The sequence below is a fragment of the Chiloscyllium punctatum genome, chromosome 15 (assembly GCF_047496795.1).
Source record: "Chiloscyllium punctatum isolate Juve2018m chromosome 15, sChiPun1.3, whole genome shotgun sequence".
NCBI lineage: Eukaryota > Metazoa > Chordata > Chondrichthyes > Orectolobiformes > Hemiscylliidae > Chiloscyllium > Chiloscyllium punctatum.
The window spans coordinates 94,095,885-94,112,212 of record NC_092753.1 but is presented as its reverse complement, the minus strand read 5'-3'; the positions used below and the strand labels follow the sequence as shown (position 1 = coordinate 94,112,212).

The 16,328-nt window shown below is 44.2% G+C and overlaps 1 protein-coding gene across 3 annotated transcripts in view; it reads left to right on the top strand.

Moving 5' to 3' along the window:
• The first annotated feature begins 1,025 nt into the window (after positions 1 to 1,025).
• usp25 (ubiquitin specific peptidase 25) overlaps positions 1,026 to 16,328 on the top strand; it is a 201,872-nt gene continuing 186,569 nt past the window's right edge. For all 3 annotated transcript variants that reach the window (XM_072585756.1, XM_072585755.1, XM_072585757.1), the window contains exon 1: positions 1,026 to 1,103. In XM_072585756.1, coding sequence (XP_072441857.1) covers positions 1,062 to 1,103 — 42 coding nt within the window. In that variant the 5' untranslated portion in view covers positions 1,026 to 1,061. The remainder of the gene's footprint in view (positions 1,104 to 16,328) is intronic.

The following is a 16,328-nucleotide window of genomic DNA, read 5'->3' as shown; positions in this document are numbered from 1 at the left end:
CCCATCCCCACCCCCACCCCCACCCCATCCCCACCCCCACCCCCACCCCATCCCCACCCCCACCCCCCACCCCATCCCCACCCCCACCCCCACCCCATCCCCACCTTTCCCCGCCTTCCCCGCCCCACCCCCGCCTTTCCCGCCCCACCCCCGCCTTTCCCCACCCCATCCCCGCCTTTCCCCACCCCATCCCCGCCTTTCCCCACCCCATCCCCGCCTTTCCCCACCCCATCCCCGCCTTTCCCCACCCCATCCCCGCCTTTCCCCACCCCATCCCCTCCACCTGTCTCACCAGCCCTGCCCCTTCTCCACTTCAGGCTCCTCCCCTCTCCACCTAAGTCCCACCTCCTCTTCAGCCTAGCCCCACCCTATGCTCAAAACGCCCCACCCAGCCCACTCAAACCCCACCCCTCTACTTCCAAGCCACACCCCCAGCCTCCCAATACCACCTCCTCTCTACCCCGGCCCCACCCCTGACCTCCCCAGTCCCTCTCCAACCTCCCCCAGCTCCACCCCTACCTCCCCATGCCCCAACCCACTACTCCCCAGCCACACCCCAAATGACCAAGCTCCACCTCCTCTACGCCCCTGCCCCACCCCTTACCTCCCAAGCCCCACCTCCACGTCTACCCAGTTCCACCCCCTTCCCACCCAAGGCCCACCTCCTCTCAGCTCGGCCCCACCCTCTCAGTCCAGGCCCCGCCCCTTGTCCCGGCCCAAGCCCCGCCCCAAGCCCCGCCCCTTTCCCAGCCCCAAACCCGCCCCCCTCACCCAGCTCCAAACCCCGCCCCCTCTCCCAGCTAAAAAACCTCGCCCCCTCACCCAGCTCCAAACCCCGCCCCCTCACCCATCCAAAGCCCCGCCCCCTCCCCAGCTTAAATCCCCGCCCCTCACCCAGCTCCAAACCCCGCCCCTCACCCAGCTCCAAATCCCGCCCACTAACCCAGCCCAAGCCCCGCCCCCTCCCTGCCCCAGCCCCGCCCCTAACCCAGCCCAAGCCCCGCCCCCTCCCAGCCCCAGCCCCGCCCCCTCTGCAGCTTCTCTCTGTTTCTGGATCGGCCATGACGGTGGAACAAAATGTCCTGCAGCAGCACTCACAGAAGGTAAACAAACAGGACAGGAGAGGTCTCCCGCCACATCTTACCGTCTCCTCCATCCCCGACCCCACCCCTCATTGCCCCGTATGAACCCGCCCTCCTTTACCCCCAGAGGGTCCGCCCCGCTGCCGCTCCCTCACCGCCTCAGGACCCTGTTGGCCCCGCTGCTGCTGGTACGCGAGGCGCAGGCTTCAGGCCTAGTATGGCAACAACATCAGTAATAACAACAATAATAACGCTCAAGGTGTTACTGGAGCTGGCATCAGCCCAGAGGCTCCTCCAGGGTACTCCACCCAGGGCAGGGAGGCTTCGACTTTTCAATCTGGCCGAGAATGAAATTTGTACCTTGTTTATTTTGGTCTGGAAGGTTCTTGGAGGGGGTGAGGGCGGCAAGTTCTGGTCACTTTGGGCATTGTGTTAAAGCTTCAAGTGAATTTTCCCTCCCTTCAGGCACAGCCCAGAATTAGACCCAGCCCACGTTAAGGGACAATTCTAAAGCCATTGTTATTTATATATTGTGTACACCTATCTGTGACTATCCCCAAATCTGTGTTCTTCCCTCCCTAACAAAATTGTTCTTGTATTTGTTTCTGCCCTCAGCTTCTAAGCTGCATATTTTCCACTCCGACCTCTCCCCACTCTCTTCCTTCAAGACACTCCTTAAAACCACAAGCTATTAGGTTTTCCCCTTCCTCAGTGTCGAATCCTGTTTTATAATGCTCCTGTGGAATATCTTGGCATATTAATGACGTTGTAGTTGCAACTTGTTACAATTTTGTTCTTGCAAAGAAATTAAATTTTCTGAATTGCATGATGCATTTTCTCTCTCTATTTTTTGGTTATGAACTGGTATGCGTGCTGCACTGTCTGAGGTACCTTCCCTCCAGAGGCGATGTTAAAAAGTCATTCTTTGAGCTGCTTTTTTCGGGTGGAGGAGGAATAAGCTGACAATGCTATATGAAAGAAGAATAGGGGACTTGACCTGTGACATGGCCAATACAGTGTATTATCGGGGCATGACCATGATCACATAGTGATTTTGGGGTATTGCTATGTACAACATGACTGCCACTTTTCCTAGATTACAGCACTGATTATATTTCAAAAGTTCCTGATTGATTATCCCAAAGCACATTACAGCCAAAGGTCAGGGAAGATGCTAAATAAGCTGAAGTCTTTTCCTTTGTTGAATGATTGAGTAATTTACCAATTGAATTTTGTTAAGTGATTATGAGTAAAGTGATTGTTAAGTAAATATTGTCTGTGATTTTGTGTATCTTAGCTATATTGTTATAAGATATACTCTTGACATATTTTCTCTATGATGGCCTAGATTTAAAGGTCGACAGATGCAGCTTTTAAGATGCTCTTGTCTGTTGCTTGTGATTCCTTATTAGACAAGGTATTGCAAATGCATTTTTTCTCATTTCCTTTCAATTAATGCCATGTTTGACAACCCATCTGCTTGCATAGTGATCGGATTCATGGATTTCTATTTTAAGATTCATGGATTGCTTTTGTACAGAGTTGTTTTGAGACCTTAATTTATTGAAACGATTCTATTGTCTTCCTTCCAGTTTTATTTGCCCATTTTGTACTTTGTTCTCCGTTAGACTAACTTGGTTGGACTAACCAAGGTTGTTCGTGCTAGCGTCAATATTTTCAAATCCCAACAGACCTTTAGTGTAAAATATTGAAGTACTTGAAACCATCTTTGTGACCAGATCGATTGAGAGTCAACCAAAATGCAGCTTTGAGGGTGTTAGCAAGCGATGACAGCTTAGGGTTGTTCCAGAATTAGAATTGAGATAACATAATGATGGATGTGGCAGGTATGAAGAGGGCCAAAGTTGGAGGACTGTATAGCATTGACTGGGATACAGAAATTTGTAGATGTAGTGTGGTACAAGCGCAGGCTGTAATTTGAACCCAGCGATATTGAATTTGGTTTGAAATCAAGAATTGGTTACTTAGATTTGTAGAAATCTGGAATACTCTTTCAAAAGGCTTGCTTAAGACTTCTGTTCAATTGGCACTTTCACAGTTGAGATGGATTGAATTTTGCTTTGTCAGGTGAGGCAATCAGAGAATGGGGGTCAAAGACCGCTTTATTGGGCTAATGGCACAGATCAGCTTTGATCTAATTGATTGGTAGAGCAAACCTGAGGAGCTGTTTGACCTGTATCTGCTATTGAGATATATGGAGAGAGATCATCAAATACTGAGCTGGCCTTGTTATCAGATAAGGATAATAGCTCTGGCAAAGTTGTAATTTATTTTGGATAATGCTCAGGAAATTATTGATAAGTCTTTCAGGAAATTGGTCAAGGGTTGATGGAAGGACAGTGATGGTAGATATTGGTTAGGGGCTTAGGTCAGCATTGCTGCATAAGTTGGCTCTCAGCAGCCTCTGTTTTATGGAGTTTGAAGTTTGCCTGTAAAGAAGACACTGAATCTGAGCACCATCAGGGATTAAAATGGAGTTATGGCATGTTATATAATAGATAACATTACATGACAGTGTTTAAAAATCAGTTTATTCTAAAGGGGCCACTGAAAGACTTGGTTGTAATTTTTGCATTTCTGTTGACTGCTGGATGCCTCGAAGTGCTTTACAGCTACTGACAAATTTTAGAAGTGTGGTCACCGCTATCATGTAGGAAATGCAGCTGCCAACCTGTGCACAGCAAGCTGTCACAAGCAGCAATGCAATGATAACCAGTTACTGTGTTTGTGATGTTAGTTGAGGGATGAATATTGATCAAGGCACAGAGAGCTGCCCTGCCCCTGTTCAAAATATTTTCATGAGATTATCTTTTTGTCTCCATTTGTGGGGGTAAACAGAGAGTAATTGTAACATCTCACGCAAAATATAGCATAGAGATTGAGTGTAACGGGAATTCTGAAATTGCAATCCTTAGATGCTACCAGATACCCATGCTAGACTGAGTTACCTGTCAATAGCTGTTGCATAGTTCGAGGATAGTGTCTACTGGGGTCATGAGTTTCAGTGCAGGATTTGCTGCTTTTTCTTTCCTTTTCTGTCTTATTTGAACTCAATGCATAATGCAGCTTGTTGACAATTTGCCATTTTGAGCAGTTGGTTGCAACCTCATCTCAATTATTAATGTCAATGCTGCTGTACTTGAAGAATTAGTTCAGATTGTCTTTCTGGGAGAAGCTCCTTGGATGCTGCCTGAACTGCTGTGCTCTTCCAGCACCACTAATCCAGAATCTGGTTTACAGCATCTGCAGTCATTGTTTTTACCTTTCTGGGAATGCTGGCCATTTCAAAGGTGAGTAAAAAGGATTTGTAGGGTGGAAGCTGAGGTAGTTTGACACGTCTCCTTAGTTTAGGAAACATCTAAACATCTGTTGATTCTCCTGCCAATTGGCACCAAATGGTGAGGTGATAGAGACAGGACAAAGTGAGGACTGCAGCTGCTGGAGATTAGAGCTGAAAATATGTTGCTGGAAAAGTGCAGCAGGTCAGGCAGCATCCAAGGAGCAGGAGAATCGACGTTTCGGGCATGAGTCCTTCTTCAGGAATCAATGTCAAGGGCTCATGCCCGAAACGTCGATTCTCCTGCTCCTTGGATGCTGCCTGACCTGCTGCACTTTTCCAGCAACACATTTTCAGCAGGTGATAGAGACAGCCTGACCATGTACAATTCTGTGTACTTGTGTTCCTTTAATAATGCAAACTTTGTGATTGTAGTTGATTTATTACTGAGATCCATTTACATTATATTAGGCTATGTGTATAACATTTATTTGCGAATAGTTGTTTGGTGATACAGAATTTGAATAATTTTACATCTGGCATTGCTGGATAGTTCTGTGTGAGAGAAGAATTACGCTGAGAAGCAATTTAGGTTTGTCAGCTGGGCTTGCAGTGTGATGCAGAGGGCCCTGTTCTTTGCAGACAGGAAGAACATACACAGCCTGTGTGCCTATTTCAATTCAACACTGGTTAATTTCTGAGGACAGTGCCTCAACTAATCAGAGTCAACTTGTCAGGCTTATCATTTATACAAAGCCTGGCAGTTAACTGTCAATCAGCTTTAATAGGTATATTCTCCATGGCAACACCTCTGGTTACTAGAGTCCGCCTGCCAATCTCTCATGAAGTGTAAGTGATGATTTTCACTTTTAGTTGGTGTTCTTCTGAAATAGACGGTCTTTTTTCCCTGGGGTGGGGGAGTCCAGAATTAGAGGGCATAGGTTTAGGGTGAGAGGGGAAAAATATAAAAGAGATCTAAGGGGCAACATTTTCACGCAGAGGGTGGTGCGTGTATGGAATGAGCTGCCAGAGGAAGTGGTGGAGGCTGGTACAATTACAATATTTAAAAGGCATCTGGATAGATATATGAATAGAAAGGGTTTGAAGGGATATGGGCCAGGTGCTGGGAGGTGTGACTAGATTGGGTTGGGATATCTGGTCGGCACGGATGAGTTGTTTCTGTGCTGTACATCTCTATGAATGCAAGACGAAAAGCTCTGACACTGTGTCTTTTTCAGCAATACTTATTTAGGAGGGCATGAGTAAGATACAGAATACATACTGTTTAGGACAAGAACATTATTTTAGAGACAAAATTGGTGCAGAATCCCTTCTTGATTTAGTCCGTTATCTTACGTGTACACACTTTTGCACCAATTAAAGCTGATAGTGCATTTAAGAGAACCGGGCAGTCCAATGAAGAATTTTGTCATTGTCCAGCGGCACTTGCTGATGAGTTACTGGGGAAGCTTTCCAAAGATGATTGGAGGTCAGACTCAGCTGTGAAGGATGCTCACAGTCTGTGCAGGAATATGTTCGACTCTGTATTTGCAACCCACTTCCCTTCCTCAGTACGGAAAGGGACTGCCATGGTCTGTTTTCCCAGACACACACTCCACATTAGGCTGGTGGTCCTAGGTTATTGGACTCCTGCCCTGGCCCTCACTGCTACCCTCCCTATACACTACCCATCCTGCTGTACCATCTGAAGCTGAGAAAACAAACCCGAATCAGGAGCCAGACACAAGCGTAACAGGAGATTGACGTTTTTAATAATCCTTTCACAGGGTGTGAGCATTGCAGGCTAAGATAGTATTTATTGCCCACTCCTCATTGCACAAAGTGTAGTTAAGAGTGAAAAACATTGCTGTAGTTTTGGGGTCACATATAGACCAGACCAGATAAGGATGGCTCCAACCTTAAAGAGCGTTAGCATACCAGATGGAGTCTTTAAACAACAATTGGCAACAATTTCATATTCTTCATTAGACTCTTAATCCCAGATTTTCATTGAATTGAAATTCCATCACATGCCATGATCCTAGATCCCCAAAATATTACTTGAGCCTCTGTTTATAGTATACTGATAATAGCTCCTGGCCAATACCTGCCCCTGAAGTCACAGCAGTGGTAGGCGAAAACCGGAAATCTGATTGGAAATGTGTGAAATAGAGCAAAAAAAAAGGCATCAAGATGGTGATGAGATCAGAAATGCTGCTTTGATGTCAAGAAGAATCCAGCAGTTTGAAACCAAGCTTGATGACTATCCAGTCTTTTTCTTGGATAACCTGCAACAAGCATCTCAAAGCAGTTGAGCTTTACCGTCAGTGATGCTTTCATAGCATTGTCCAAATTGTGTACAGAGAAAGGTTTGATTAGATTAGATTGGATTAGATTAGATTACTTAGTGTGGAAACAGGCCCTTCAGCCCAACAAGTCCACACCGACCCTCCGAAGAGCAACCCACCCAGACCCATTCCCCTACATTTACCTACAATAGTAGTGCCCTCTCCCAGTCTACATGCTCAGCACCAAGGCACTAATCACTCAAAACCAGCTCCACTTGAGCATATCATTCGTATACCTGACACAGGGCTCCAGTATTAACTGCTCTACCCAGGAGGCCACAGGAATACCTCAAAACATCGTGAAGAGGTCAAATATCCACATCAATTCATGGGAGTCTCTGGGCTTGAGACTTATCAAAGTGGCGAAGATTCATTCAGGAATGCACTGAACACAGCGAGTGATATTGTGGAGAGGGATGTCGAGGCATTGGAGAGAGTACAGAAACTTCCAAGCACCCAGCTCAATCTTTCAGGGGCAAGTGGGTCAGCATATCATGCATTGGAGTTAAGAACTTTTGAACAACCCAGTGAACTGGAGGGGAAACAGTTTATCCTCTATTTTGAAGGATTGCCCAAAAGGAGGAGGAATATTTTAAAGACAAAACACTTTTGGATCTGTTATGGTGTTTGTGGAGCTGATGGCATTAGCTAAAGATGCGTGCAAGGGGCCAGATCATCAATAGGGAAACATCTGCAGCTGAAGTTGTAAAATTCTACATTTTGTCTACAGGCAGTTGTGCTGACCCTTAACTGTCGAGAAATGTCGAGAAAGTCACTTTGTCTAGGAGGTGGACAGTCACTGTTGGACTTGCCTGTGATGTCTACATCCCATCCAAAGAATGAGTATATCAAACAAATCCTAAGTGTTCCTTAGACTGAAATTGGTTCGGAATAAGGAAAAATAATTGCATCTGGATGTATTCTTAAATTATAAGAAAATAAAACTTACCTTTGGTCTGTATTTTGATTCAAGTTGTTGAATGGATGTGTTTGGTTACTAAGGATCCTGGTTGGCAGGTATTGGATTTGCAGATGATGGCTATCCCCTAATACCTGTAGAGCATGGCTCGCATCTGTTTCCATCTAATGAGCATCAGTAAGCAGCTCAAGCAAAAGGGTGTCACAGTTGGCCCAGATCCTGCTTTCAACTGATGCATTTATATAAATGCTGTTCAAAATGGGACACAGCTAATCGCTCGTCTTATGTCTTTATTGCTTAAGGGTACACAAACTATCTGAACTGGAAAGTTGCTCTGCTTGGTTCAACTAACTCAGCACAGACTAGGGATGGACTGTGGAATTCCCCTGGTTTGCTTAGCACAGTATTGCATCATGTGATTCCTGTCATTGAAGAAGTCATTCAATTTGAGTTGATGTAACTTTCATGTGGCTGTGAAATCGTAAATTGTACAAGAAGTTTGGATGCTCACATTGATTAGTTGAACAGCCTTTGGTTTCCAATTGATTCACTGGTCTGCTGAAATGTATGAAACCCCAGTTATCAGTTGATAAATGTTAAATTAACAGTTATATTCCAGAGCTTCTACAAAGCACTGACTATTTTCAACCAAATGTCACAGGTCATACAGAAACTGAAACAGACCCTTCAGTCCAACTTGGCCATCTGACCAGATAACCCAAATTAATCAAGTTCCATATGCCAGCATTTAGCCCATATCCTTCTAAACTCTTCCTATTCATATACCCATCCAGATGTCTTTGAAATGTTGCTATTATTCCAGCCTCCATCACTTCCTCTGGCAACTCATTCCATGCACACACCACCCTCCATGTGAAAAAGTTGTCTCTTTGGTCCCTTTTAAATCTTTCCCCTCTCATAGAGTCATAGAGGTGTACAGCATGGAAACAGACACTTCACTCCAACCTGTCCATGCCGACCAGATATCCCAACCCAATCTAGTTCCACCTGCCAGCACCCAGCCCATATCCCTCCAAACCCTTCCTATTCATATACCTATCCAAATGCCTCTTCAATACCAGCCTCCACCACATCCTATAACAGCGCATTCCATACATGTACCACCCTCTGCGTGAAAAAGTTGCCCCTTAGGTCTCTTTTATATCTTTCCCCTCTCACCCTAAACCTATACCCTCTAGTTCTGGACTCTCCAACCCCAGGGAAAAGACTTTGCCTATTTATCCTATCCATGCCCCTCATAATTTTGTAAACCTCTATAAGGTCACCCCTCAGCCTCCGACGCTCCAGGGAAAACAGCCCCAGCCTGTTCAGCCTCTCCCTGTAGCTCAGGTCCTCCAACCCTGGCAACATCCTTGTAAATCTTTTCTAAACCCTTTCAAGTTTCACAACATCTTTCCAGTAGGAAGGAGACCAGAATTGCACGTAATATTCCAACAGTGGCCTAACCAATGTCCTGTACAGCCGCAACATGACCTCTCAACTCCTGTACTCAATACTCTGACCAATAAAGGAAAGTATACCAAATGCCGCCTTCACTATCCTATCTACCTGCAACTCCACTTTCAAGGAGCTATGAACCTGCACTCCAAGGTCTCTTTGTTCAGCAACACTCCCTAGGACCTTACCATTAAGTATATAAGTCCTGCTAAGATTTGCTTTCCCAAAATGCAGCACCTCGCATTTATCTGAATTAAACTCCATCTGCCACTTCTCAGCCCACTGGCCCATCTGGTCAAGATCCTATTGTAATCTGAGGTAACCCTCTTCGCTGTCCACTACACCACCAATGTTGGTGTCACCTGCAAACTTACTAACTGTACCTCTTATGCTCGCATCCAAATCATTTATGTAAATGACAAAAAGTAGAGTGCCCAGTACCGATCCATGTGGTACTCCACTGGTCACAGGCCTCCAGTCTGAAAAACAACCCTCCACCACCCTCTGTCTTCTACTTTTGAGCCAGTTCTGGAGTATACCTGATCACCACCTTTGTAGCATGACATTTTTCAAGATCTCGCTGTTTATCTCCCTACATTCTCTATCTTCCATATCCTTCTCCACAGTAAACACTGTTGCAAAATACCCATTTAAGGGTATAAGGGTATCTCCCCCCATCTCCTGCAGTTGTGCACATAGGTGGCCTTGATGGTATTTAAGGGGCCCTATTCTCTCCCTTGTTACTTTTTTGTCCTTAATGTATTTGTAGAATCCCTTTGGATTATCCTTAACCTTATTTGCCAAAGCTATCTCATGTCCCCTTTTTGCCCTCCAGATTTCCTTCTAAAGCATACTCCAACTTCCTTTGTACTCCCCTAGAGGTTCACTCGACCCCACCCTATGTACATTTTCATAGTCTTGGCCAAAACCTCAATTTCTCTAGTCATCCAGCATTCCCTACACCTACCAGCCTTGCCCTTGACCCTAACAGGAACATCCTCTCTCTGGATTCTTATTATCTCTTTCCAAAGACTTCCCATTTTTCAGCCATCTCTTTACCTGTGAATATCTGCCCCCAATCAACTTTTGGAAGTTCTTGCCTAATACCATGAGAATTGGCCATCCTCCAATTTGGAAATTCAGCTTTTAGATCCAGTCTATTCTTTTTCATTACTATTTTAAAACTAATAAAATTATGGTCACTGGCCCCAAAGTGCTCCCCCACTGACACCTCAGTCCCCTGTCCTGCCTTATTTCCCAAGAGTAGGTCAAGTTTTGCACCTTCTCTAGTAGGTACACCCACAGGCACAACTGCAGGAGATGGGGGAGATAATAAATGGGTATTTTGCAACAGTGTTTACTGTGGAGAAGGATATGGAAGATAGAGAATGTAGAGAGATAAATAGCGAGATCTTGAAAAATGTCATATTACAGAGGTGGTGATGCTGGATATCCTAAAATGCATAAAGGTGGATAAATACCCAGGACCTAATCAGGTATATTCTAGAACACTGTGGGAAGCTAGGGAAGTGATTGCTAAACCCCTTACTGAGATAGTTGTATTATTGACAGGGTCAGGTGAGGTGCTGAAGACTGGGGGTTGGCTAACGTGGTGTTATTGAAGAAAGTTAAAAATCTCACAACTCCAGGTTATAGTCCAACAGGTTTAATTTTCTTGTACACACTTAAATTCCTCTCCATCTAAACCCTTAACACTATGGCAGTCCCAGTCTGTATGGAAAATTAAAATCCCCGACCATAACCACCCTATTATTCTTATAGATAACTGAGATCTCCTACAAATTTATTTCTTAATTTCTTGCTGACTACTGGGGGGTCTATAATACAATTCCAATAAGGAGACAAACCCTTTCTTAATACTCAGTTCAACCCAAATAACTTCCCTGGACATATTCCCAGGAAGATCCGTCCTAAGTAGAACCATAATGTTATCCCTAAGCAAAAATGCCATTCCCCTTCTTCTCTTGCCCATATTTCTATTCTTCCTATAGTATCTATACCCTGGAATGTTAAGCTGCCAGTGCTATCCATCCCTGAGCCAAATCTCTGTAATTGCTATAATATCCATGTTCTCATTCATGTCCTGAGTTTATCTGCCTTACCTGTTTGGCCTCTTGCATTGGAATAAATGTAGTTTAATTTACTGGTCCTACCTTGTTCTCTGCTTTGTTCAAAAGACATTCCAATAATCCAAAACCATGTATCCTTCTCCCCTCCTCAGCCACACGTTCATCTGTCCTATCCTACTGTTCCTACCCTCACTAGCTGGTGGCATTGGGAGTAAACCAGATATTACCACCCTTAAGGGCCTACTTTTTCAATTCCTGCCTAACTTAATGATATTGATAACTGATATAGAATTTAGCACATTTGGCCCACTCATGTTGAGGCCTCGAATAGGGAGGAATTCTTGTGTTCAAGTTAAAGTTCTAAATTGGGTCTAATTGGTATTCGACATGAACTTTCACAAGTTGACTGGGGGAGGCTGTTTGCAGGTAAAGGGACAGCCGGCAAGTGAGAGGCTTTTAAAAGCGCGATAACAAAAGTTCAGGGACTGCATGATCCCATTACTGTGAAGGGTAAGGCTGGTTGGAGGGAGCAACACTGGATGATATTGAGGCTCTGGTCAAGAAAAAGGGAAAGGCATGTGTCAGGTTTGGACAGCTGCAATCAAATGAATCCCTTGATGAGTATAGTGTACACTTGAGGGAAATCAGAATGGCAAAAAGGGGCAATGAGAACTTTGGCAGAGATTTGACAAGTATAATCACAAAAGAGTAATTAGGGAGAGAATAGGGCACTCTTAAAGGTTAACAAGGCTATCAATGTGTGGAATTACAGGAGACGGTGGGATCCTAAACAAATATTTTGCGCCCCTGTTTCCTGTGGAGAAAAATATGGAACCTTAGGGAGCTTGGGGAAAATAAGTAGTGATGCCTTGAAAAGAGTCCACATTACAGAAGAGGAGGTGCTGGAGGTCTTCACATGCATCAAGTGTATCCCAGGACATTGTGGGAAGACAGGGAAGAAATTATGGGGCTCCGAGCAGTGTTATTTAGATCATCAAGCACAGGTGAGGTACTGGAAGATTGGAGGTAGCTAATGTTGTGCCATTATTTAAGAAAGGCTGCTTGGAAAGCCAGGGAACAACAGACCAGTGAGCTTGATGTCAGTGATGGATAAATTGTTGGAGGGGATTCTGTGACACAAGATCCACATACATTTGGAAAGACAAAGACTGACTAGGGATAGTCAGCCGGCTTTTGTACCTGGGATTCAGGGAGAACTAACCAATTGGATATAAGATTGGCTTGATAGTAGGAGACAGAGGGTGGTTGTGAAGGGTTGTTGTTCAGGCTGGAGGCCTGTGACCATCAGTGTACCATAAAAATCAGTGCTGGGTCCACTGTTGTTCGTCATCTATATAAATGCTTTGGCTGAGCATATAAGAGACGTGGGTAGTAAGTTGTGGTTAACACCAAAATAGGTGGTGTAGTAGACAGTGAAGGTTATTTAAGAGTACAATAGGATCTTGATCAACTGGACCAGTGGGAAGAATAGTAGATGAGTTTAATTTCGACAAATGCAAGGGGGTGCATTTTGATAAGACAAACCAGGGCAGGACTTGCACATTAATAGTAGGGCATTAGGGAGTGTTGTCACACAGTTCCTTGAAAGTGGTGTAATGGGTAGACAGGGTGGTGAAGAAGTCATTTGGCATGCTTGTCTTCGTTGATCAGAGCATTGAGTACAGGGGTTGGGATGTCATGTTAAGGCTGTACAAGATATTGGTAAGTCACAAGACATTTGGAGTACTGCATACAATTCTGGTTGCCCTGCTATAGAAAGGATGTTATTGAAGTGGAAAGGGTGCAAAAAAGATTTACAAGAATGTTACTGAGACTGGAGAGTTTGAATTATAAGGAGAGGCTGGATAGGCTGGAATGCTTTTCCATGGAACATAGGAGGCTGAGGGGTGACCTTGTAGAAGTTTATAAAATCATGAGATGCATAGATAAGGTGAATCACCAGGTCTTTTCCCCAGGGTAAGGAAGTCATAAGTCGAAGATGAGATGGGAATGATTTGAAAGGGACCTGAGTGGAAACTTTTTTACACAGGTTGGAGTGGAATGAGGTATCAGAGGAAATGGTAGAGGCGAATACAATTAAACATTTAAAAGACATTTGGGCAATTATGTGGGTAGGAAAGTGTAATGTTAAAAGATTAAATGGGAATATCCCTCCAGACATTAATGCAATATTAAAGGGTTAAACTACACTGAGTGAACATTCTGGAAGTAGGTGGGGACGACAGAATGAGAATGACACCCCCCCCCCCCCACTCCAATTAGACAGTCATTTGCTACTACTCCCCCTACTGTTATCAAATCAAACATCATTCAATCTCTTCCATTCAGAAATGTTTTCTAGCCATTTCCTGAAGATAGGTGATCACACCTGCATTGTCTTGGGGAAACATTGAGTTGGGAAATAATTTGCATTAATGATTCCCCAGGATTAGGGTATTTACATTATCTCTGAGGGTGATCTCATCCGACCATTGTACCTGAGGTAACATGTGACTGTGTGGGAGTGACTGGGGAGTTGACTTGAGTGGAATGTGACTATGTGGAAGTGACCAGAGCTTCGGTGAGCATAGTCAACTGACCTGTATGAAAGGGATATAGTTTCTTTGTTAAGGGGCCTCACTTTGACTCGACCTCGCACTCTGTGAAGAGGGGTCACCTAGCTCGTACAGGCTTTAATAAACTTTAACTGTTTGCAGAAGTTGGTATGTGCGAATTGCATCTCGTCTGTGAAACTTCAGGAAAAGAACCTAACAAAAGTTTTAGAGAGATATGGACCAAATGCAGGCATATGGGACTAGTTCATTTGAGGAAAACTGGTTGGCATGGACGAGTTGGGCCGAAGATCTGTTTCCATGGTGTATAACCCTATGACTAGACAATGTTGGTGTCAATGGTCCATTCAAACCTCCTAATTTCCTTCATCCAAACATTTCTTGTCTCATTCTTATCTAGTTCCCCCTGTAGATGTATCTGTTCTATTTCCCTCAATTAGTCCAGACATCTCTGCTTAGTCTCACTGCTCCCTGCCCCACTATTCCCACTGTCATCACAAAGTTAAAGATTTTATAAAACTACACAAAATTCCCAAATTTGCCTGCCTTTTAGAGCCAGATTGAAAGAAAGCACGCACCAGGTTTCTCCCCCTAATAAGAATTACTGTTTAAATAGTTTTAGTTCCAGGTAACAACTATAAATTGTTGATTGTCTATTGGGTAATACTCAAACAGAATTATAAACCTCCCACTACACACACAGCAGACAGGCATAAAAAAATGTGGTTTTATGGGTGGAGAGAAAAAGGAAGGCTCTTCATGTTCCTGTCAATAGGGTTCGCTGAGATGATCCTTTTGTCTTGCCAGGGCATGCTGACCCTGTCTTTCTCAAGGTACTTTTGCTGACAAGAGACATAGAACACCTCACAGTTTATAAAGTCTCTGACCTTTTAGATGAAAAAAAAACAACTTATAGCAGCTGATGTGGGAAAATATTCTTGCTGACAAGGTACTTCACAAAAGGTCCAGTCATAAAATAAGAGCCCACAGTGCTGGACTACTATATTGGCATGGGTAGAGGATTGGTTAATGGGCAGAAAACAGCAAGTGGGAACGATGAGTTCTTTCTCAGGTTGTTGACCTGTCACCAATAGGGTTCCACGGGCTGGGACCGCAACTGTTTGCAATATAAATAACTTGGAGGAAGGAAGCAAAGGTACTGCAGCCAGATTTGCAGATGACATAAAAATAGGTGGGAAGACCCACTGTGGAAGTTTAGAGAAAGATATATTGATATTTCAGTAGGTAGGCAAAAGTTGGCAAATAGAATATAGTTTGGGAAATGTCAACTTCATTTTGGAGGGCGAACAATAGAGCAAACTATCTAAATGCAGAAAAATCTATAGAAAGCTGCAATAGCACAGTGGCTCAGTGGTTAGCACTGCTGCCTCACAGCGCCAGGGACCATGGTTCAATTCCAGCCTCGGGTGACTGTCTGTGTGGAGTTTGCACATTTTCCCCCGTGTCTGTGTGGGTTTCGTCCCATAGTCCAAAGATGTGCAGGTCAGGTGAATTGCCCATGCTAAATTGTTCATAGTGTTAGGTGCATTAGTCTGGGTGGGTTACTCTTCGGCGGGTCGGTGTGGACTTGTTGGGCCGAAAGGCCTGTTTCCACACTGTAGGGAATCTAATCTAATCTCATAAAGAGACTTGGAGGTACTTGTGCCCAAACCACAGAGAGCTCGCACACAGTGTAGCAGGTAATCAGAAAGGCTAATGGAATGTTGGCTCTTATTTTATGGGGTTTGGAGTATAGAGTAGGGGAAGACGTACTGCAATTGTACACATCTGGAGTGCTGCCAGATGTCCCTTTTGGTCCCTTTACTTAAGGGAGAATATGATTTCATCGGAGGCAGTTCAGAGAAGGTTCATTGAGGTGATCCCTGGTGTGGAGGGATTATTTTATGTGCAAAGGTTAAACAGACTGGCATCCTACTCATTGGAGTTAAGCATGAGAGGTGAATTGATTGAAACATTGCAGATTCTTAAGGGGCTTAAGAGAGTAAATGTTGAGAGGTAAATGCTCCCCTCACTGAGATCAGAGGGTATAGTTTCAGAATTCGGGTGCCAATTTCAGTCTGATATGAAAAGGAATGTCTTCTCTGAGAGTTGTGTCTGTGGAATTCCTTTCCTCAGAAAGCTATGGGGGCAGACTCTATGTGTATAAGTAAGGCTGAGAGATTCTTGATCAGGAAGAGATTCAATGTTTCTGTGGAAAGGGCAGGAAAGTGGATGTGATGAATGTCTGATCAGCCATGATCCTGTTGAATTGTGGAGCAGGCTTGAGGGACCGAATAGCCAAATCCTGTTTCTATTTTTTTTATGGTCTTATAGTCTAAGGTTCAAAGAATTCTGTGCCATCTTGTTGACACCCGCAAGCTGTTCAGCTACCTAATAGCCAGTCACATAGTTGTTGGCATACACAAGGCCTTTGTCATCAACAGTTAATAATCACTCCACAGACAAATCAGATACTTGTCAGTCAAATCTTACTTGCACACTCCCAGTGCCAGTCTGTCTGTTGTAATGTGACCCCATTGCTCAAACAAGTAATAGTGTA